The sequence below is a fragment of the Ammodytes marinus genome (assembly GCF_949987685.1).
Source record: "Ammodytes marinus genome assembly, chromosome: 6".
Lineage (NCBI taxonomy): Eukaryota > Metazoa > Chordata > Actinopteri > Uranoscopiformes > Ammodytidae > Ammodytes > Ammodytes marinus.
The window spans coordinates 31,226,718-31,248,747 of record NC_137235.1 but is presented as its reverse complement, the minus strand read 5'-3'; the positions used below and the strand labels follow the sequence as shown (position 1 = coordinate 31,248,747).

At 38.5% G+C, this 22,030-nt stretch overlaps 1 protein-coding gene across 1 annotated transcript in view; it reads right to left on the bottom strand.

Moving 5' to 3' along the window:
• Window positions 1–22,030, bottom strand: part of LOC307251537 (complement C3-like) — a gene marked incomplete at both ends in the record, with an annotated part of 98,988 nt that overhangs the window by 35,259 nt on the left and 41,699 nt on the right. Inside the window, 13 exons of the mRNA XM_080028905.1 lie at window positions 4,975–5,070; window positions 5,197–5,356; window positions 5,500–5,575; window positions 5,873–6,079; window positions 6,168–6,257; window positions 6,362–6,425; window positions 7,399–7,611; window positions 7,983–8,122; window positions 8,219–8,307; window positions 8,420–8,537; window positions 15,465–15,662; window positions 19,610–19,678; window positions 20,320–20,449. Of these exons, the coding sequence (XP_079885031.1) occupies window positions 4,975–5,070; window positions 5,197–5,356; window positions 5,500–5,575; window positions 5,873–6,079; window positions 6,168–6,257; window positions 6,362–6,425; window positions 7,399–7,611; window positions 7,983–8,122; window positions 8,219–8,307; window positions 8,420–8,537; window positions 15,465–15,662; window positions 19,610–19,678; window positions 20,320–20,449 (1,650 nt within the window). The remainder of the gene's footprint in view (window positions 1–4,974; window positions 5,071–5,196; window positions 5,357–5,499; window positions 5,576–5,872; window positions 6,080–6,167; window positions 6,258–6,361; window positions 6,426–7,398; window positions 7,612–7,982; window positions 8,123–8,218; window positions 8,308–8,419; window positions 8,538–15,464; window positions 15,663–19,609; window positions 19,679–20,319; window positions 20,450–22,030) is intronic.

Sequence of the window (22,030 nt, the reverse complement as noted above, 5' to 3'; positions counted from 1 at the left end):
CAAGGATATGAAAACCCTTGCAAGGCGATACCAAAAAAAGCAGCCGCTGCAGATACCAGGTACCATGTCTTCGCGGTGGAAATGCCAAAAATGCGAGTTGAGTCGAGTTGAGTCGAGTTGAGCTGATACCATGCAGTGGAAAAGCGCCAATAGTGTCTTCGTAAATTGTAATCCTTCTTCACGGAAACACTTTCCTTGCATATTAAGCAGACACATTTCCCCTCTTGTTAAATGCCAATGATACACCCAGTGTTTTCTGCTCTTGCGTCCAATGTCCAGGTGGGTGAAAATAGTAGCCAGCCGAGATCCCGACCCTCCTGGGGGGGGGGGGGGGGGGGGGTGATTTTTTTAACGTTTTTCAAGTGAAATGCATGAATCTGGTGCACTTTGAGAGGGAAATTAAGAGGCTAAATCTGAATAATTTTGTATGAAAAAAAAAAATGGAGACACTGTATCAGATGAATTAGAAGCTATTGGAGAAGGACACATAGATTTTCCATACTAATATTAATTTAAAATCAAATATTATGCAGGGTCCTCTGGGATGGGCTTGTTGCTCTTTTTCTTTTATGCGACACATTTCTCTGTAATATAATGAGTACATTTATATTATTTAAAAATTAAAAGGGCCATATTACATTATATTTTTTAAAAGTGCCACGGGCCATTCAATCAGTTTTTGACACCCCTACATTAGTGGGTTAACTAAGAAATGCAAAAAAAAGGGCCATATTACATTATATTTTTAAAATCGGCCCCGGGCCAATAAAAAGCGGCCGTAGATTGGACACCCCTGTCCTAGAGGCTCAAGGCAGGATTCCACCAGCTGCCTGTCCGGTCCTTCTCCGCACCGTCACGGCATCGGGAGCTGTGAGGTTTTCACTTTAGTCAGTGTGAATCCCGACCCTCTTAGGGGTGTCCGGGAGTATGCCCCCCCGGGAGATTTTTTTTTACCTTTTTAAAGTGAAATGCATGAATCTGGTGTTCTTTGAGAGGGAAATTAAGAGGCTAAATCTGAGGAATTTTGTGTGAACAAATAATTTGGAGACACTGGGTCGGATGAATTATAAGCTATTGAAGGAAGACACATGGATTTTCCATAGAAATATAAATTTGAAATAAAATATTATGCAGGGTCCTCTGGGATGGGCTTGGTGCTCTTTTTCTTTTACGGGACATATTTTTCTGTAATATAATTAATTCATTTAAATGCAGTGAGAGGAACGAAGCAGAACTCTGTTGACCAGTTATCTTTTTTTCCACAGACGAGGCTGAAATAGGCTATATACTATACACAGTGCATGGGCAACTGAGGGCAGCCCCATTTCCAAATGTTTTTAAATAAACTCAATACACACTGTGCATGCCATGGACTTGAACGTGACGTGATCAGTTAACCTCGGAATACCTCCCAGATGAACTGATTCAATTATTAAGCTAATAACTATCTACCAAAACATTGTATTCCTTTTATTGTATGATGATTTACAGTTACATAATATGATGTTGATATCAAACACACAAACTAAAAAAAAAAAGGGGGGGGGGGACCCGGCCCCGGCCCCCCTCGGGACCCTAAGCAACCGCTCATTTCGCTTATACCTCGGGCCGGCTCTGCTGACCAGTGACCACTATAAGCGGGTGGGTAACTTGGAGGCAGGCTGTCCTGCCCACCCAATAATACAATTAGAAGCAATGCATGGTAAAGGTATATTCTTCAATATTAATTAATTGTCTGAATTTTATTTGACATTTTCTTGGACAGCGAATGAACAGGTTCGTCCGATAGTGGGTCTGGACTTCCACCTAAAAAAAAAATAAAAACATTTTTTTTTTTGGTTGGGTGGGCACAGCCCACATTTGGGTGGGCACGGCCCACCCTGGCCCCTGGCTACCGCCGGCCCTGTTTCTAATACTTGTGAACATATTTCTCCAAATGTAAACACAGTAGATGTATCCTGTAGCAATGGGGTTTTTCTTACAGTTGAGTTAAAAGAAATGTCAAACTTGGTTTAAATGAATCCTTGGTGTTGATTTAACTCTCAGTGTCAAATGTAACACTTTCTTGGTGTTTATATAAAGCTCACCAAACTGGAGTTAAAGTAACACTTTTGAAAGTGTTAATATTTTAACTCTTAAATAGTGTTAGATATTTAACACTCGTAGTGTTAGTGAGTAACACCATATAGTGTTAAAAATACACCTTAAAGTGTTAAAAAACAACACTGTCAGTGTTAAATATTTAACACTATTAAAGAGTTAAAATATTAACACTTTCAAAAGTGTTACTTTAACTCCAACTTGGTGAGCTTTAGCCTATATAAACACCAAGAAAGTGTTACATTTTACTCTATGAGAGTTAAATTAACACTTTGGATTTTGCTGTGTACCCTGCCAGACCCGATAACAAAAAATCAAGATAAAATAAATAAAACAATTGTATTTAATAAACTTGTATTTGTATTAGGGGAGAGTGGCCTAAGTTGTGCATTTTGGAAGTTGTGCCAACCCTTGTTTCTAGAAAACCGTGGAAGAAATTGGAAATGTGACTACATATTTAAGAAGAGCCATCCATTTGATTCATCTTGTAAAGAAGGGAGACACAAGGAATAAGATATAAGCACATTTAAGCTCAAAAAACTGTGTTTTGCCTTTCAAAGTAAAATTTCCATGATCAAGGTTTTTTGATTATTGTGTCTGAACACTTATAGACAAGTTTGAAAACATTTGACACATGTTTTAGTGCTTTGGTATGCTAAATTTTGAGTCTATACAGTTAGCATGATGTCAGCCCTAAATTGCTGCATCATGCTTATTATCCAAATTTCTGGGATTGGGGTGATTTGTGCCAAAGGGCCTAGGTGAGTTATAAGTAAGTAAGTAAGTAAGTAAGTAAGTAAGTAAGTAAAATGTATTTATAAAAGCACATTTATGACAGTTTGCACTGTCCAAAGTGCTGTACATAGTGCATTCAGTAGGTAAACAATGAAGGTAAAATAACAATAACCAAAATAAAAGACATAAAGCCCATACATCTGTCATGATCCCGCTTGGGCCCCTTGGCCTGTTAAAATGCTTGTTCCCTGAATGGAATTCGGATCGATAAAGGCTCCGTGAATATCACCGTCTTCTTCAGGAGAAGACAGATATTTCACGGTAAGAACTGGGTTATTTTTACACTGAAATTACACCATAATGCTGCTTTGTAAAAAGCCCGGATGAATGTTTAGACGAGTCTGTTGGCTGAACAAGAAGGAAACTCCTGTTAAAATAGCTGTTAGCTGGATGGAGCTCGGCTAGATCGGAGCCGCTGTTCTGAGCTTAAGGGGCACTTTACACTGTGAAAACGTGACAGTTTTCCAGTTTTTGGTTTAAAAAAAAACCCGTTCAGACACAATTTATCTGACATCTTCACCCGTACATAAGTTTTCAGAGGAAACGGGCCGAAATCGCTGTAGCAGCAGTGCCAAGCCAATAGTCAGCGGTGACACAGCCTAGTAGATAGCTCTTCCGGTACATTTTGATGCATAAAACCTTACTGTAACCGAAAATTAATGCCACTAACGTTCATAAAGCGGTTGGTGTAAGCTTGGGGTTACAAATATTGTAAAAGACAAGCTTTCTGTCCTCTTATTTCACCGCATTGAACTCGTAAAAACAGAAGACTTGCTGATAGTGAAGGGGCTTCGTGAGCGGATACCTTCCTGTTAGGCGTACTTCAAAATAAAAGTCAACTCACGTGTGTCCAGTGAAATGCTATTAATGTTTAGCCAGTGAAATGCTTTAAAGGCTGTTACATACTCCGCGAGAAGAAAGAACAAAGTTCTCGGTGACAGAGCTGCGAGAAGTTCTTTCTGGTCTGACATTACATACTTCACGAGAACTCAACTGCCGAACTCCTCACCGCGGCGCATTGTTACCATGGTAATTGACTCAGTAGCGCCAGCTGATTTCACTTCGCTTTCCTCATTGACTTCAGACTGACCAATCACACAATAGTTCTCGGACAAGCTGCGAGATGAAAGTTCGGCCCGGGTGATGTGTCGAGAACAAGCTGCGAGAACAGCTAAACAAGAGCTGAGAGAAGAAAATTACGTCATTTTCTTCTCTGTCACCGAGAACTTTGTTCTTTCTTCTCGCGGAGTATGTAACAGCCTTTACTTTGAAGCCGTAGCCTTAATGCTCCTTTTGTTGAACAGTAGCCGCTAGCTTAACCGCTGCACGCTGATAGTGTTTTTAATGTAGAGAGAGCCGTGTCCCTGGCATATAGAAGTGACACACGTTTATTTAGCTAGAAAAACAGGCAGAGCACAAATCTTTCCCCAGCCAAAGTGGCGGGTGGTCTCAATAACTTACTGCGGTAAACGCTTGGACTAAATTGGCGAGTGTTAGCCTATATTTTAGCGCTGCACGTCACTCTCCACTGATCACAGTGATGGTGCCGTGGAGACACCGTTCATGTTGTCTTCTAACTTTATAACTCGCTTGTGTTGTGGGTATTTTGACAGCAAATGTTATAGACTACGCATGTGTGAGGGTGGAGCCGTGACGTCAGCATTATCAGGGGAAATGGTTTCGGTGTTTACAGGAAACCAAAACCGTTAAGTTTTCCAAAAAATCCTCCCTGGGAGGTGATCTCAAAAACCTGCGGTTTCATGCCTGCGTTTGCCGTTTTCCTGTAAATGATATAGTGCAACCGCGGGAATTTTTCCACGTTTGCACCGTTTCGTGTTGTCGTGTAAAGTGCCCCTAAACATCCTGACGGCAGTGTCAATATCAACGCCGATTGGCCCCCGCGTGAAAGCGTCACACACAAAGGCTAATAAGAAGGGAGGGTCAAGGAGCAAATGGTCAGTAGCTTCATAGGTTTTCATAGCTTCAGAAAGCTTTGTTTCCCATTGCTGGTGTGTAGGTAAATAAAGAAATTAAAGAAGAGAAGGAAAACTAGAAAATGTAAAGAGGTGGGGTACTTACAGGTACAATGGCATTACATATTGTGCGTGACTCCTGCATAGCAATAAGGCAGAAGGCTGTCATAGAGGCATCTGAATCTTGGCCCAGTACACCACCCTACACACACACACACACACACACACACACACACACACACACACACACACACACAAAGTGTTTCTTTTATGGTTTTAATTTACCACTGTGTTTAGAAAATGGTGTTACTGAAATCAGTGCACATACACGCATAACTGTACTGTACACATATCCAACTTCTATAAACAAGCCGTCAGGTTGCTGTCCTTTGAGAATCAGAAAGTTGATGGCGCCACAGATGACGTTTTCTTGCAACTGCACCAGGTTGTAGGCCATGGCAAACACCTTAGCAACATAGGCTGTTAGCCTTAAAGAAGATAGGAGAGGGTGTAATAGGCTAGTTTATTATATGCACTTGATATGCACCCATCTTCACAGTCAGAATCTAAATTAGAGGAGGATGTTCAAAAAAAAATGTATGAGTAATTCATGGATGTTTGGATGCCTCACCAGGTGCTGCCGGGTTTATTGGCAAACACAGCAAATGACCCATCATCTTTACGGTAGGCAAGCTCATTTTGGTAGCCTGGGCACAAACAAAACAACCAACAATTGACTGCCTGCCATTTCATTTTCTACTGAATATTGTTTATTTCATGTCATTTCAAGGAGTGTGGAATGTCAGGTGTAAAACAAACTTTATAACTGCTATCTAGTTTTGTGTTTTTGGCATATCTTTCTGACAACACTCAGACATCTATTCTTAATATCCATAGCTTGGATCTCTAGGGCACATTTCTGAAACTCAGAAACTTTAAGATTCTTCACAAAGGGTTATCAGTTTTTGGTATCTGTGCTTTTAAATACATCTGTGTGTGCCTACCGGTATTGATGTGTTGTAGTGCTTCGTCACGTTTCTGAAAGCCCACAGTTTCCCACTGATTGGTTTTGTCCAAGTATGTTGTTGCAATGACAGGCAGGGTCATGCGAGCCATGTTCTGCTCTCCACAACCACCGGGCTGTCGGATCAGAGTACCCATCGACTTTCCACTGATGGCGTTCTCCACAAGTGCAGCAACTTGTTCTCTGCCTACACAACCACACATTCTCACCAATTTACACCAAGGAATAGTTCATTGTGCAGCCACTTTATAACAGGTCCAAAAATAATATCTCACCTGTCACATAGATCTGTGTGTGGGTAGGTGTATTTGGAGCCAAATCTTTTTTAGGGATTTGACTGTTCAGAATTTCAAGTTGTTTACCATCTAACAGGATAAACAGTGGATACGTTGGGAGATCAGTAAGCAAAAGATTAAATATATGGTTTTATTAAATGATGATGATGTAACCACTTCATTGGTAAACTCACCTACACCTTTCGAAGTGGGGTCCAGAGTTATATGCTGATGATATTTTATCAATACACCTCGAGGCTGGGAAAAACAAAAAGTTATACAGAAGGAAAACATATGAAACAACAATATGTTGTAAGAAGGTAACACAATACAATATGGTTTGCTTGTTTTTTTATTGTTATAACTTTGATTGTTTTTCCTTAGTTATTTACAGTTTTTTTTAAGTCCTTTTCTGTCAAAGTTAAATCTACAAGATTTCTGTTTCTCTAATACTGACTCTAACATGGGTGATCAATAATTTTGTGTTTGTTCCAAACAGACATTCAATGTTGTTTTCCTTAAAATCATGATCACAATTGTACTCTAAACTTAACTACATGGTTATCACATAAACCACCTCCCAGAACTTTAACTGAGGACTTATATTTGCCCAGTTAATAATGATTTACTCTAACCTAACCTAACTAAGTCACATTTGTACTTACAACTATCAGCGATGTCACATCATAGACAAACACATACACACACACATCCTGCCACGCGGTGTGTGTGTATATGTGTGTGTGCGCCTGTTCTGGTAGGTGCTTCAGCCTACCTCTACACCTGTGTTCCATCATCCTCATCATCATCTCCTGCTTTTCTACTGCGGCTCCTCAGTCACTGACAGCTAGATTGTTGTTCCTGCGTTAAGCTGTACCAAGATTAGGCTACTCAGTATTTTGATTGTTCTCTAGAAAGTTACTATTTGAACCTGTTTCTCTCAGTGCTCTGTTCAGTGATCCTGCCAGTCATCTGCCTGCCTGCTTGCCCCTCAGCCCTGTCTCCCAAGCTTAACAAGCTTGGTCCTTCTCTCAACTTCTGTGTTTTGTGCCTGAGTCCTATTCACATAAACTAAACATACTAAAACATACATTCCCACCATATCGTTGCAGGCTCAGAGATGAAATGTAAAGCAGCAGTACCCTTTTTCTTGCAGCTTAAACATTTTTCAGCAATACACAAACAGTTCTGATATACAAAATCTCTGAAAACATGGAGTGTGTTCTCTTACCACCACCAGCAGCTTCTTTCGGACTCCATCGTTTAAATAATACTCTTTAAGAGAGGCTTTGACCTCAATGTTGTATTCCCCCTCCTTCATGGGAATAATAATAAAGGTTACAGATCGCGTAGTCTGGGCCCCAACATGGACGTCCTGTCGATACTTTCCACGTTTAGAAGCTGCACTGCACACATTCTTCTCCTCAATCAGATCTACGCGCACCTTAAAAAACAGACAAGAAAAGACAGAGAACCATACTAAGGTATGTGTGGTTGATTAAGATCCAGATAAAGACCCCCAAACAGTGGATAATATAATCCTTAGTTTTATTTTAGTTAACAATGATACATGCCTAATTTGAAGAAATTAAAAGCTTTACATTGTTTTTCTGGGGCTGACCATATCAGCTTCTATTACACTAATTAAATAATTGATACATACATTTACTGTAATTAATTGCCTGTATCGCCACAGGTTGTATGTCGGTCCGATTTACAGTTGTTTTTGGTCTTTTGTATATGAACTCTTGATAAAAATATCGTGGTCTCACTGCCTCTGCCCTGAAACACAACAGCAGATTACCGCAGACTTACAGTGGCTTCTCCAGGGCTGTAGTTGTGGAGGATCGCTTTAACTTCTATCTGCTCTCCACGGACAGCAGAGTAGGGCAGCCTGAGATCAATGAAGAATGGCTTCTGGACAATTACCTCTAATGGTTTGCTGACACAGATTCCTTAAAGATGAAAGGGATGATTAAGTACCAGGAATAAAACAAAGAACAAAGGTGTAATGAATGGAAGATGTTTAAGGGTAGTCACTGAATCCTCACCGTGAGTTCTTGACAGACTGATGCCTGTGAACTGCCAGGTCGTGATTGAGTCTTGCATGACATCCTTTTTATCAAAATATGTGGTGTCACTGAAACAAAGAAAAATGTTTACACATTAAAAAGTAAGGGGAAACTTTAAATCTTAATAATTTCATTAATGAAGGCATCAATTATTTGCCGGTATAGTTTCTGTTGACTCACCAGTGAAGTTTGTTCTTAGGGCAAGGAGGCAGTGTGATATCATTCCACAGCCAACTTTCAGGGAACTTGGTGCGAGTCGTAATTTTATTGCCTTCAAGACGATTGTCCTCGTCTTCAGCTAAAATGTAATTAAAAAGGTAACAATTTCTGGTAACGCTTTATATTAAGGTTCTTGTTATAAGCCTTAGTAAATAGGTAATAAGGACCTTATTAGATGCTTATTAACATTAATTTGTGTTAATAAGACTATATATAAGTGTTAATAATAACATAATAAACATGTTGACAGTGTGATTATAAGACTTTTATAAGCACTTATAAGAAACTTCTTAACTATTAATTGATCGCTTAATATCATTAATAAAAGTCTAATGAGTTTCTGATAGCTGTTAATAAAAGCATTACAATCCTATTTATTGAGTCTTACTAACTTGCCTATTATGTCATTGTTAAACCTTTACTAAGCATTGTTTGTTGCTTTATGAAGGTAACCACATCTTTATTAATCAATTAATAACAGTTAACTATGCTCTATGAACAATGCTTATTAAGTCCTTTATTAAACACTTAATAACAGTTAATAAGTACTATATCTTGTCAAGGAGGATACAATGGGAATTAGAAAACGACATGTAAATACAATGTTAGAGCGGTGAAGGTATTTGATTAGCTTTAATGTTTTTCTTGTTGAAGTACCTTCAAAAATGAGTTTTCTGAGTTTGGTTTGCAGCGCCATATCTTAGTTGGCTAAAGTCACTGATTTTCATCCCTCTTTCCAAAATGTTGTCTTTTGGCATCTAGCATAATGAGTGCATAATATATTTGTTTTTGCTCTGAAGTGATTCTTTCACCTCTATGTGTGCGCACACATGTTGAGTGAGTGTTAAAATGAGATGCCCCGAGAAGGTTGTATATTTTTCACAATCTATGATGAATATGACTCGTATGATCGGTTTTGTGCCTGAAATCAGATCCTTAAAGGGCTTTTATTTTGAAGGTAGTTGTAAAACCAGAAGTTCCGTGTATGCAAGTCGCTGATGGCTTGACGCCAGCTTGACGGCCATGCTTGACATAGTGTTTCACGAAAGTAAGGAGAACATGTCGGAGTCGTCAGCACCCCAAACCAGGTCTCTGAAAAATAAGAGGGTGAGGTCCGAACTGGAGGATGACTCTTCTGGTAAGTTTAAGAATGTAATGCTATAGTAACGTTAGCTGGTTCTAGCTTGCTAGTTGTTTGCCTAGCTTACATTACTTTCTTTCAGAAGCTTTGGTGAGCTTCTTTTTTGAGCTAACGTTTAGCTTACACTATCATAAAAACTGCAACCAAACGTATCTATTAACAGTTGTGTCATGCTAGCTTGTCAGGAAGGGGCCAAGTAATGCTCCAAAATCGGTCTAGTCCATGATACAGATTCAAAATAATCCTGAATGGTTATTTCTGTGCTGACCCAGATGCTGCCCAAATTGTCCTAACTGCCAAACTGGGTCTACAGAAATATAAACATGAGCTGGCCAGGTATAAATTAGAATGCCAGGATGTAAAAATAAAAGACCTGACAACGGAGAGAGATTTCTTGAAGGGACAACTATCTGAATGAAAGAAAATATTTACTTTTTTCCAACAATTGTCACCATTACAGACTAAATTTACTTTGATACTGCACCCCTTTTTGCAGATTCCATGTCCAAATCGCTTAAATGCTTAGTATAACCTGTCTGCTATCTGTCTAATTGTGATCAATGTTTCTTTGTGTTGTCTTTATACAGTAACAAGAAAGACCAGCCTGACTCAACCTTCCCCTGGGGCTCAAGTCCGTTGTCGTCTGACTCCTCTGACTCCTCCTCAGACGATGGGAAGAGGAAGAGGAAGTATAACAGAAGTCAGCATTATACTGTTGCAGAGGGGGGCAGCAGAAGAAGGCTTTTTTTTTTTGAATGATCTATTTTTGAATTGTATTACTTGATTTTATTTCAATACATTTTAAACTTTTAAGACTGACCAATTTTCTTACTATTTTGTTGACACAATCGGGGAACGGTGGGACTTGAAAATATTCCCACCTCCAAAGTGGGGAATGACAAAACAAGTTTGAGAACCACTGGGTTAGCATCTATACAGTTGTATGTGGTTTTCTGCTTGTCCTATCTGCAACAGTATAATGCTGACTTCTGATACAGCAACGTCTCGCCCAAATTCCTCTAGTGAGGATTGCCATCTCCATAAGGTTACAGATTCAATATGCAAAAGCAACTCATACAACCCCACGTCGTTTTATATTGTTTTACCTACAACAGAGTTTTTTTTTTATTATTGTTTGATGGAAGTTTTTTTTGCTCTACTCGTTTAATTGTTTTGTTGTTCTTATTCATTTAATATTTTAAATTAATAGTCTTAATCATTGGACACTTGAATTGATGTCAGGCAGCATTTTTATTTTACAAAGGTATTTATTTTTTTACATTTAGTAAAATGTTGTTCATGAAAGTTCTGGGAAACAAACAAACAAACATGTTTACAATTGCACAGTTGTTAAGTGTTTTTTTTTCTTTAAAAGTAAGTTTTTGTGCTTCACCTCTGTAACATTGTATTTACATGTAGTTTTTTTTAATTCACATTGTATCCACCTTGACAAGATATAGTACTTATTAACTGTTAAAAAGTGTATGTTAAAGGATTTATTAACCTTAATAAGCATTGTTCTCGCTTTAGATCCAGTACCTTCAAAATGCATTATTACCTGTTTAATAAAGGACGTATTAACCTTAATAAGCATTGTTCTCGCTTTAGATCCAGTACCTTCAAAATGCATTATTACCTGTTTAATAAAGGACGTATTAACCTTAATAAGCATTGTTCTCGCTTTAGATCCAGTACCTTCAAAATGCATTATTACTTGTTTAATAAAGGACTTATTGGCCTTAATAAGCATTGTTCTCGCTTTAGATCAGGTACCTTCAAAATGCATTATTACCTGTTTAATAAAGGACTTATTGGCCTTAATAAGCATTGTTCTCGCTTTAGATCAGGTACCTTCAAAATGCATTATTACCTGTTTAACCCTTAGGGCCCGTTGGTCCATTTTACGGACATTTCATTTTTCTTTTTTTGGATAATTTTGGCTGTGTTCATGCATATGGCATGAAAACTGGTAAGGAAGTGTATTTTTATATGATAATGTTATTTCCAGCTCAGCTCCTACAGTAAGGCTAAAATACACTGTATACAAACAAGAGTTACATTCAGACTGCTAAGGTCCATAAAACGTCCATTAACACCCATTCAAACACCATTTTTTCAACACACTGCCATCAAAGCATAATTGATGCATTTTTTTATATCTGGGTGTCAATCTGGGCTTCTACCTTGGAATTGATCATTTTTACTACTCTCCACCATGTTACGTCATTATGACCATATTTGGCATATGGAGAAAAAACAGGCTATTTCCACTAGATAGCACTGTCACAATCCCCCCTTCCTCTCCCTTTAGCTTTAACCCTGAGGAGTGTGTGTGTGTGTGTGGGTGTGTGTGTGTGTGTGTGTGTGTGTGTGTGTGTGTGTGTGTGTGTGTGTGTGTGTGTGTGTGTGTGTGTGTGTGTGTGTGTGTGTATCCATGACCTATGACATTATGAGCAAAAGGCTAGTGGTTTTCAAGTGGCACTGTTTTCATTTACCCTGAATCCTCCTCCAGAGCTGGGATGTTTCCTCTGACTTTCAGTAGTGGAGAATTCAGTTGGCCCCACCAACACCCATACACAGAGATATACTCCTGCAGCCACTGGAATGGTACAGGGACCCACCTGTTACGCGTTAATGGAGGTTTCAGACACAGTGGTTGCGTTCCGAATCTCATACTCTTTCTTTTTTCTATTCTACATACTACATCCGACGATAAAAATAATCTAGTTAGGATGCAGTAGGCATACTATTGGGACATACTTTACTCTCTTATTTCATCATAACATTGGACCTTGATCTTGCCTCTTGCTTTTATATCCGTCGCATCCCCGTTTGTTTTCATATGGAGGCTTCGTCGATGTGACGTCACTTCACGTGCGCACTGGATTGTGGGTCAGAATAGCCCAAATAGGATGCAGTTTTCAACACTAACAATCTTGGCCGCATGAAGTAGGACATCCGGGTACTTCTAACCATCCTAAATCTGGCCATAAGAATCGGGACATCCTAAATCTTTTTTCTACATACTATATAGTAGAAAGTATGCGATTCGGAACGCAACCATTGTCTGTGTCAGATTCCTATTACTCACTATCAGAATCAGACTCCATCACTGTTTCCAAAGCTTTATGTACTTCTTGTGTAAAGGCTCCCTCCATATTGCCAGGTAAGAAATAACTAGTTCCACAGTTTGCTTTGTATAAACTCTGGTTTCAATGGCAGCTGTGTAAACAGCTCAACGACTTGTTATGTGTCTCTGACGGCTGCACCTTTGATGTGATTGAAGATGGCCCATGTTTTAACTTATTTGAAGCAGTGTACTGCACATGCTTGTGTGTATGGACCTCAGGTAGGTGTGTGTGCTGTGCATTTATACAAAGTCATCTTTAGAGGGATTTTGAACCTCTGCATGAAAAACTACACATGGAACAGAGTGAATGAAAACAGTGCCACTTGAAAACCACTAGCCTTTTGCTCATAATGTCTAGGTCATGGGGATACACACACACACACACACACACACACACACACACACACACACACACACACACACAGTCTCTCTCATACACACAACTTTATTTAGCCAATGATGTCCCTGTTACACTGTTCTTGGCCCGTTCACTGTTCACTGTTCACTTCTGGATAATAACAAAAAGAGTGGAAAATGTGCATGGACTGCAGGTGAGGTTCTTTTCCTAACACAAAAATTCAATTTATGATTAGTACTGATGTTGGTTTAAAATTCAAGCCTAAAAAAGTTGGAAAAATATCGATGTATATTATTTTTTATAGCTACCTTTTTCAAAAGTCCATTTTACGTACCTTAGCGGTGTGAGTGTCAGTTTATTACACTGTACAAAAAATAATAATGCCCAAATATCTGTGTTGCTGCTCAGCATTGACATATCCCAGGCCTAATAATTCAATACAAAACAAATTAGTTTGCATGTAGTATATTGAAAATAATAAACATTTTCAGTTTTTTCCTCCAAAATACGATGTCATCATGACCAAAACCTGGCAATTAAAGGGTTAACATCTTTTAAAATTCATGACTATTTTATATTAATAGTTAGGGCAGATGTAGGGGAAAAGAATTGGCAAAAAAAAGTAAAAAAAAAGATTGTATAACATTTTTTATAGCTACCTCAATGAAATGTCCATTTTACGGACCTTAGCGGTACGAGTGTGAGTATTTGACACTGCACAAAAAATAATAATGCCTGAAAATCAGTTTTGCTGCTCATCATTGACACATCACAGGCCTAATAATTCAACACAAAAAAAATTAGTTTGCATGTAGTATATTGAAAATATTTCAGTTTTTCAGTTTTTTTCATCTAAAATACGATGGCATCATGACCAAAACCTGGCATTTAAAGGGTTAACATCTTTTAAAATTCATGAATATTTTATATTAATAGTTAGGGCAGATGTGGGGGAAAAGAATTGGCAAAAAAAAAGTAGAAAAAAAATAATGTATAATATTTTTTATAGCTACCTCAAGGAAATGTCCATTTTACGGACCTTAGCGGTACGAGTGTGAGTATTTGACACTGCACAAAAAATAATAATGCCTGAAAATCAGTTTTGCTGCTCATCATTGACACATCACAGGCCTAATAATTCAACACAAAAAAAATTAGTTTGCATGTAGTATATTGAAAATATTTCAGTTTTTCAGTTTTTTTCATCTAAAATACGATGGCATCATGACCAAAACCTGGCATTTAAAGGGTTAACATCTTTTAAAATTCATGAATATTTTATATTAATAGTTAGGGCAGATGTAGGGGAAAAGAATTGGCAAAAAAAAAGTAGAAAAAAATTAATGTATAATATTTTTTATAGCTACCTCAAGGAAATGTCCATTTTACGGACCTTAGCGGTACGAGTGTGAGTATTTGACACTGCACAAAAAATAATAATGCCTGAAAATCAGTTTTGCTGCTCATCATTGACACATCACAGGCCTAATAATTCAACACAAAAAAAATTAGTTTGCATGTAGTATATTGAAAATATTTCAGTTTTTCAGTTTTTTTCATCTAAAATACGATGGCATCATGACCAAAACCTGGCATTTAAAGGGTTAACATCTTTTAAAATTCATGAATATTTTATATCAATAGTTAGGGCAGATGTAGGGGAAAAGAATTGGCAAAAAAAAAGTAGAAAAAAAATAATGTATAATATTTTTTATAGCTACCTCAAGGAAATGTCCATTTTACGGACCTTAGCGGTACAAGTGTGCCTAATATTATAACAGGCCCTAAGGGTAAAGGACTTATTGGCCTTAATAAGCATTGTTCTTAGAGCATAGAAATGCATTATTACCTGTTTAATAAAGGACTTATTAACCTTAATAAGCATCGTTCTTAGAACATAGTTAACTGCTAATAAACAAATAATAAAGGTGTGTTCACCTTCATAAAGCAACAAACAATCCTTAGTAAAGGTTTAACAATGACATAATAGGCAAGTTAGTAAGACTCAATAAATAGGATTGTAATACTTTTATTAACAGCTATCAGAAACTCATAAGACTTTTATTAATGCTATTAAGCAATCAATAAATAGTTAAGAAGTTTCTCATAAGTGCTTATAAACGTCTTATAATCACACTGTCAACATGTTTATTATGTTATTATTAACACTTATATATAGTCTTATTAACACAAACTGATGTTAATAAGCATCTTATAAGGTCCTTATTACCTATTAACTAAGGCTTATACCAAGAACCGTAATATAAAGCGTTACCCAATTTCTCTATGGGAGGCAGTTACTGTTATCTAACTATCTGTATACAAATTGATAACCATGCATTCCACCCCTATCCCAACGTCTTTCCCCGTCTCTTACAGCGAGCCAGTTGAAGGCTTTCCTCCCTCCTGTCAGCTCGCATCTTTTTCATCTCGTTGCAGCAGTAGTTGAAGGCTTCAACACAGGTTGGACCATCCACGATGTATTCACTGCGCCTCTCACAGGTGTATGAAACAGGGATCTCCTTCATGCCATCTGAACAACAGTCACGTTGCAGTTTGACTTCATATTTACTCACTGGAAAACAGTTATGGAGGAAAGACAGAGGTGAGAAGGTATAGTGCAAGAGAATGGGTGAACAGAATGCAGCAAAAGGAAATAGCATTTTTTCAAATATAAGAAAGGCATTAGAAATGAATTATTACATGGCCATATTCTGCGTTCCAGACAACTAGGAAGACTTTTTTGCCCCCGAACTCCTAGGAAAATCCGACTGAAATGCTGTTTAAAGTTGGAGTTCCTACTCGTGAATAGGAAAACAAATCCATCTACCCCCACTTTGACCCTGTGTCTTCTGCAGGACAGGAGAACAAGAGAGTGGTGTGTTCCTGCCCCACAGTGTGTTGGGACACGGCTGGCTGTACACTGACTTCAGCAGAGACAAACCAGCAACAAGTGTGAGAGTGTTTGTGGGAGACCACCAAGTAGGACTGACGGACAACATTGCTGTTTTACATTTACAGCACCTTTTTAATTAATAAATAACTCCAAAACATAACAAACCTTGCAGCTCTAGAGATCCTTTACAACTCCCTCATTGACCAATCCACCAAACTTGCCCTCATGCCACAAAGTGCACACCACAAGTGATGAAGACACACTCAAATGTTTCGTTCGTCAAAAAACATCTGGCATAATTCTTCCCCACTCCTCCTGTATGTACTATCTATGTCACTATTCACTTTCCACTGACTAGAGGCGAAGACTCTTGTATTAATAATATTATTCAATCTTTTTCAGATAAAAAAATTTATGTTTGGCTTTTTAAGCCCAAATGCCATTAGGCTATGTGACATAAAAACTAAAAACACAGACTGAAAACAGTCAAGGAAGAGCTTGTGCCTTTTGGAATATTAACAGTGCTGATTTGCATTCAACTTGAAACAAAATTTAACTGACCTAAAAAAAATACAAAGAAGTCTTCTGTAAAGATAAGACCATAACTATCAACATTGGCAAATCAAAAAAATTTTGAGCAGAAAAATTATCATGTTTGCCCTCTCAGGACGGATACGAGATCTTTAATGTACATGCCGTTCTAATGTGCAGCGCGCTGTTTATTATTAATTTAACTGCCCGTCATCAGACACATGTGCTGGATGGTTTTAGCACATCGATCGCATCAAGTAATCCAAGTCAGTGCTTTTTGTATGGGCAGAGAAACAAACCAACTGCTTTGCTTTATGCTGCTCTCACCTTTTTATCTCTCTCCCTCTTTTATTAGCCCAAACCTAGGCCTACACACGCATTAATTCTCACACATTTTATGTTCAAATCCAATGGGCAATTCTGGTGTCGACTAGTAAGGCAGCGGACATTTAAACGTTTAACCGCCAGGATCGCCGTCTGCTTGCTTGCTTGTGCTCGTGCTTGTGTGCGTGTCATTTGACGAAATGGAAACTTTACAAATGTTGTAAGTGGCCGTATTGTCGTCCTTTCAAGTGAAATACAACCAACATTTAGAGAGATTCTGTCTTGAAGCCATGTTTTCTGCGTTCTGAACGAAAACAACGCGAGAGTGTGAAGTCATGAGGCATTTGCAACAAGCGGAACCGATAAGGGAATCGTTAAGCAGGCATACATCAGGTCAGCAATCGACGTTCTGACACGGCCACGCCCCCTTTGGGCGTAAAAAAGGCGATCATCCCATTGACTATAATGCAAATTGCGGTCTAAAACAGCACAAACAGAAAAGGATCGGAGGTACATAAGTTTAAATTTGACCGACAGACACAATGTCAAGATCCTTTACAACAATTCTGCCAGCTGGATAACGTTAAAGACACTTATAAACGATTAATTTGATCAATCTAAAACAATGTCTTTTTAGTCTCTCATCATCAAGCTGGTGCAATGATCCGACCCATTGGCCAGAGATATCATGCCCTGATATATATTTTTACCTCACTGAGTCTCTAGGTAAGATGATTACACCTGAAATAATTGTAATGTTAAGTTTATGTAACCGAGTGGTACAGTTAATATCTTTATGAATATAACACTTTCAGTTGCAGTACTTGGGAATGGGATTGCGGGTGGTTTGCAACGGGTAGTGTGGCCGTCTGGTCACAGGGTGGCAGTATTGAGTCTTACTATATAGTGCTGCGCCCGATGCATCCTGGTCCCTTCTTCCGTTGTTTACCTCTGGACAGCGTTGGTCTTTTCCGTGAAGACGAGGTATATCTCCATTGTTTGCGTTTATAGAGTGGCTTATGGACATATGCTGCCGGTTGTTGCTGTATGGAACAGTTTTATAGCGATACCAGTGAGTATTTGTGTTGGATGGCCGTGTTTGTTTAGGATGTCTGGGGATTTTCGGCGCCAGTCGCCAACGTGGGCGTTCGCTTGCAATGAGATGTATGGCACCACGCGGTGTGTTTGTGAATCGCAGTGTCGCTTAACAGTGTCTATCTTTTAGAGATAACGACTCGGGGGAAATAAGTCCGCTGGAAACTTCGGGAAGGGCTTGTCTTAGTTCAAGTTGCTGAAATGTAAGTGTTATAAGCCAATGTGTATAATATGTATAATGAGTCATTTACTGTTTACATTATTAAATGACCTGTTAATGTTTATAGTGGCGAAATGTGTATGTAACATGTAATTTTACATTCCCTGTTTACAGTCATGCCACTGCCGTATTTTATAGGCTAGTATTTTATAGGCTAGTCTTTAACTGTATTTTTCTATTGAAGTATTTTTCTATATTGGTATTTACTTTATTAATTTCTTTTATGATTCGGTTTCCTAGAGTTAAATTGAAGTGCAACTGTTGAGCACTGTAAGAATAAATAAAGTGTCATGATCCCGCTTGGGCCCCTTGGCCTTGTGTGTGTTTTCCCTTTTACCCTTGTCTTTGTGCTGAGCTAATTGTAGGGGTGGAGCCAGGTGTGCTGGAGTCAATTACCAACATTCACAGCTGCCTTCAATCATCATCAACTGCTCTACATATACCCGGGCCTACCTTCCAGACACTGCCAGATTGTAGCTTCTGTTTCCACACAGTCAGTTCTCTCTCTAGCTCACCTGTTTACAGCTCCGCTTTTTTGCACTTTTTCCTGGCTAACCCCTGTTTTCTCTGCCACAGTTCTCCCGGCCTGACTCCAGCCACCAGCTCCAGCCCTCGCTCACCAGCACTACCCCCCGGACCCCTCTGCCTGCCTGCTCTAGCCTGCTCTCACTCAGCCCCCTAGACTTGCCCCATTGCTCTTCCCCTGGACCCCCATGCCAGCCAGTTTCCCTCCCCGGATCACGGTCCTAACACCCTGCTGGTTTCTCCTAAAATAAATCTTCTTTTACTTATACTGTCTCCGCGCCTGTGTCCTCCAGACCCAACCGTTACATAAAGTATTTTAAATTGAATCATTACACTCTGTCACAATAATTTAAATACTGTGTTCTACAATAAATTAATGCTACAAAAACCCCAAATTCATTGTGTCCTGTGTGGCATCTAATTCCACGGGCTACATTTACGGTAGTTGTCTGTAATAATGCTTACTATGTTAATATTATAGCACTATGCCTGACCGTTGTTAGCCGTCTAACAACGGTCCTAACGGCTCTTTACGATAGCAAACTCCCACTGAATGCAGAGCACAGGGGAAGCCGGTAGCTTCCTGCTGTCATTAAGCCCTTCTTTAGGGGAATGTTTGGGGGCATGGCAAAGGAATAAAACCATGATGTTTGTTTTTTACTTTGTAAACCACTCAACAGTTCTGGACATTGCGGATTTGAGCTATAACGGCTTATTTTGAATGATCGCGCTGTCTCTGTCTATGCTGTAAGCGCTATTGTTTTCCCCCCAAAGGGGGCGTGGCCATGAGAGTTCGGACTAGATGACGTATTGCCGACCTGATGTATGCTGACGATTCCAAGGAATTGGTTGACTCGGCACCAGTTCTGAAGAGGAACCGGGTCTCGATTCACATTCCTATTATTGGTTTGTTTGGAGCTGTAGTTCTTACATAAGCTAGTCGTGACATCCATTATGGTGGTGGCTCGTTTCCTCCTGCTTGGGGCCGGACATTCCAGTTCTGGAAATGAAACACAGACAAGATATTTATCGGAGTCAACAAGTTTGGACTTACACCTTAAGTTTTGCATGGCATAATTGATGTGATAACCCTAAGATCATTGTGAAGGTTAGAGATATGGACAGCGTCTGGGTCTGAGAAAATGGATCTAATACTGTTATTTGTTGGGGTGTTTAAACCCTTGACAAAACAAAGGAGACTATGATCAGGTCATGTAGCAATCACCATGGCTGACTGTTAAAGCCTACAGTTAAGTGCCCCAAAGGTTGGCTTCAACCAAAACATATTGTCTATCTCAATTGTAACTGGCAGATCGTTTGAGTTTAAAGATTATGAAATCTTGTGCTCAGAATCTGACTGCACCCCAAGACAAAGATTGTTCACTGAACTCTGTGTAGTAATGATGGTAAAAAAAGAAGGCAGCTTTTCTACAGTCCAGTAGATGGCTTACACCTAAATTGATGAAAAACAAGAAAACCCCTAATCATGGACACCTTATCTCCTAGTTCTTCCTGCCGCCACTTAACCTTTAATCGCACCTGTTGCCCAATTTTGGATTGCTCCCAACATAGGACATTTTGAAGGAACTTGATTATTTGGATGAGGGAAAAAAATGAGACAGAAGATTGAAGTAGTCTCACCTATTCTTTCGAGAGTCCCAGAAGCTGTGTTGGACTGAAACAACAGCCCAGCATCGTAGAACACACCCATACCATTCTCCCCTCCACCTGGAGTGCAGCCTGTGTCGAGTTTTTCTACAATGTCCCAAACCTGAGCAGGGTGGAAGTCATTCATTAACAGACATACAAACAGGCAAGACTCACATGACAGTTCTGGTATGGCATTTACAAACATTTACTCACTTTTCCCTGTGTTTTACACAATTTTTCTGTTTACTATACTAAATCCTGCAACTACCCTTAAAAAGGTGTGTATTTAGCATGAAATACGCATACAATTGTGGTATACAATTTAATTATAACATTTCACCTTCAACTTAACGCTCTTGCTTATTTATCTTTCAGTTGCACAGAGGATTGTGGGACCGAACAGACATAAAGCATGCTGGTTTGCATAATGCAACATGCAAGCCAATGTCCTACACTCATCTCCTCTCATGTTGCAGTATGCAAAGGTTATTGTAGTAAGCCTTAGTTAATAGGTAATAAGGACCTTATTAGATGCTTATTAACATTAATTTGTGTTAATAAGACTATATATAAGTGTTAACAATAACATAATAAACATGTTGACAGTGTGAATATAAGACTTTTATAAGCACTTATAAGACACTTCTTAACTATTTATTGATTGCTTAATAGCATTAATAAAAGTCTTATGAGTTTCTGATAGCTGTTAATAAAAGCATTACAAACCTATTTATTGAGTCTTACTAACTTGCCTATTATGTCATTGTTAAACCTTTACTAAGCATTGTTTGTTGCTTTATGAAGGTAAACACATCTTTATTAATCAATTATTAGCAGTTAACTGTGCTCTATGAACATTGCTTATTAAGGTAATAAGTCCTTTTTAACAGTTACTAAGTAAGTACTATATCTTGTCAAGGTGGATACAATGAGAATTAGAAAAACGACATATACAATGTTAGAGCGGTGAAGGTATTTGATTAGCTTTAATGTTTTTCTAGTTGAAGTACCTTCAAAATGCATTATTACCTGTTTAATAAAGGCCTTATTAACCTTAATAAGCAATGTTCATAAAGCATAGTTAACTGCTAATAATTGATTAATAAAGATGTGTTTACCTTCATAAAGCAACAAACAATGCTTAGTAAAGGTTTAACAATGACATAATAGGCAAGTTAGTAAGACTCAATGAATTGGTTTGTAATGCTTTTATTAACAGCTATCAGAAACTCATAAGACTTTTATTAATGCTATTAAGCAATCAATAAATAGTTAAGAGGTTTCTTGTAAGTGCTTATAAAAGTCTTATAATCACACTGTCAACATGTTTATTATGTTATTATTAACACTTGTATATAGTCTTATTAACGCAAATTAATGTTAATAAGCATCTAATAAGGTCCTTATTACCTATTAACTAAGGCTTACTACAAGAACCTTAGTATAAAGCGTTACCCAAACCGGCATGCTTTTTGTCCTGTACATTAGAATATTTTTTGGCATAATGCATTTTTGGGCAATTCTAAATATTTTTCAGGCAGGTAAAATAGCTTAGAAGAGTGAGTATTGTAACGCAGAGTATGTTTTTTCTGCAGGAAAAATGTATACCTGATTGTTGATTAAAGACAGGCTAACACTAGACTTTAAACTTAAAAGTTAGCATTTATTTCCACAAGCTAACTTTTCAGCATTTGAAAACACT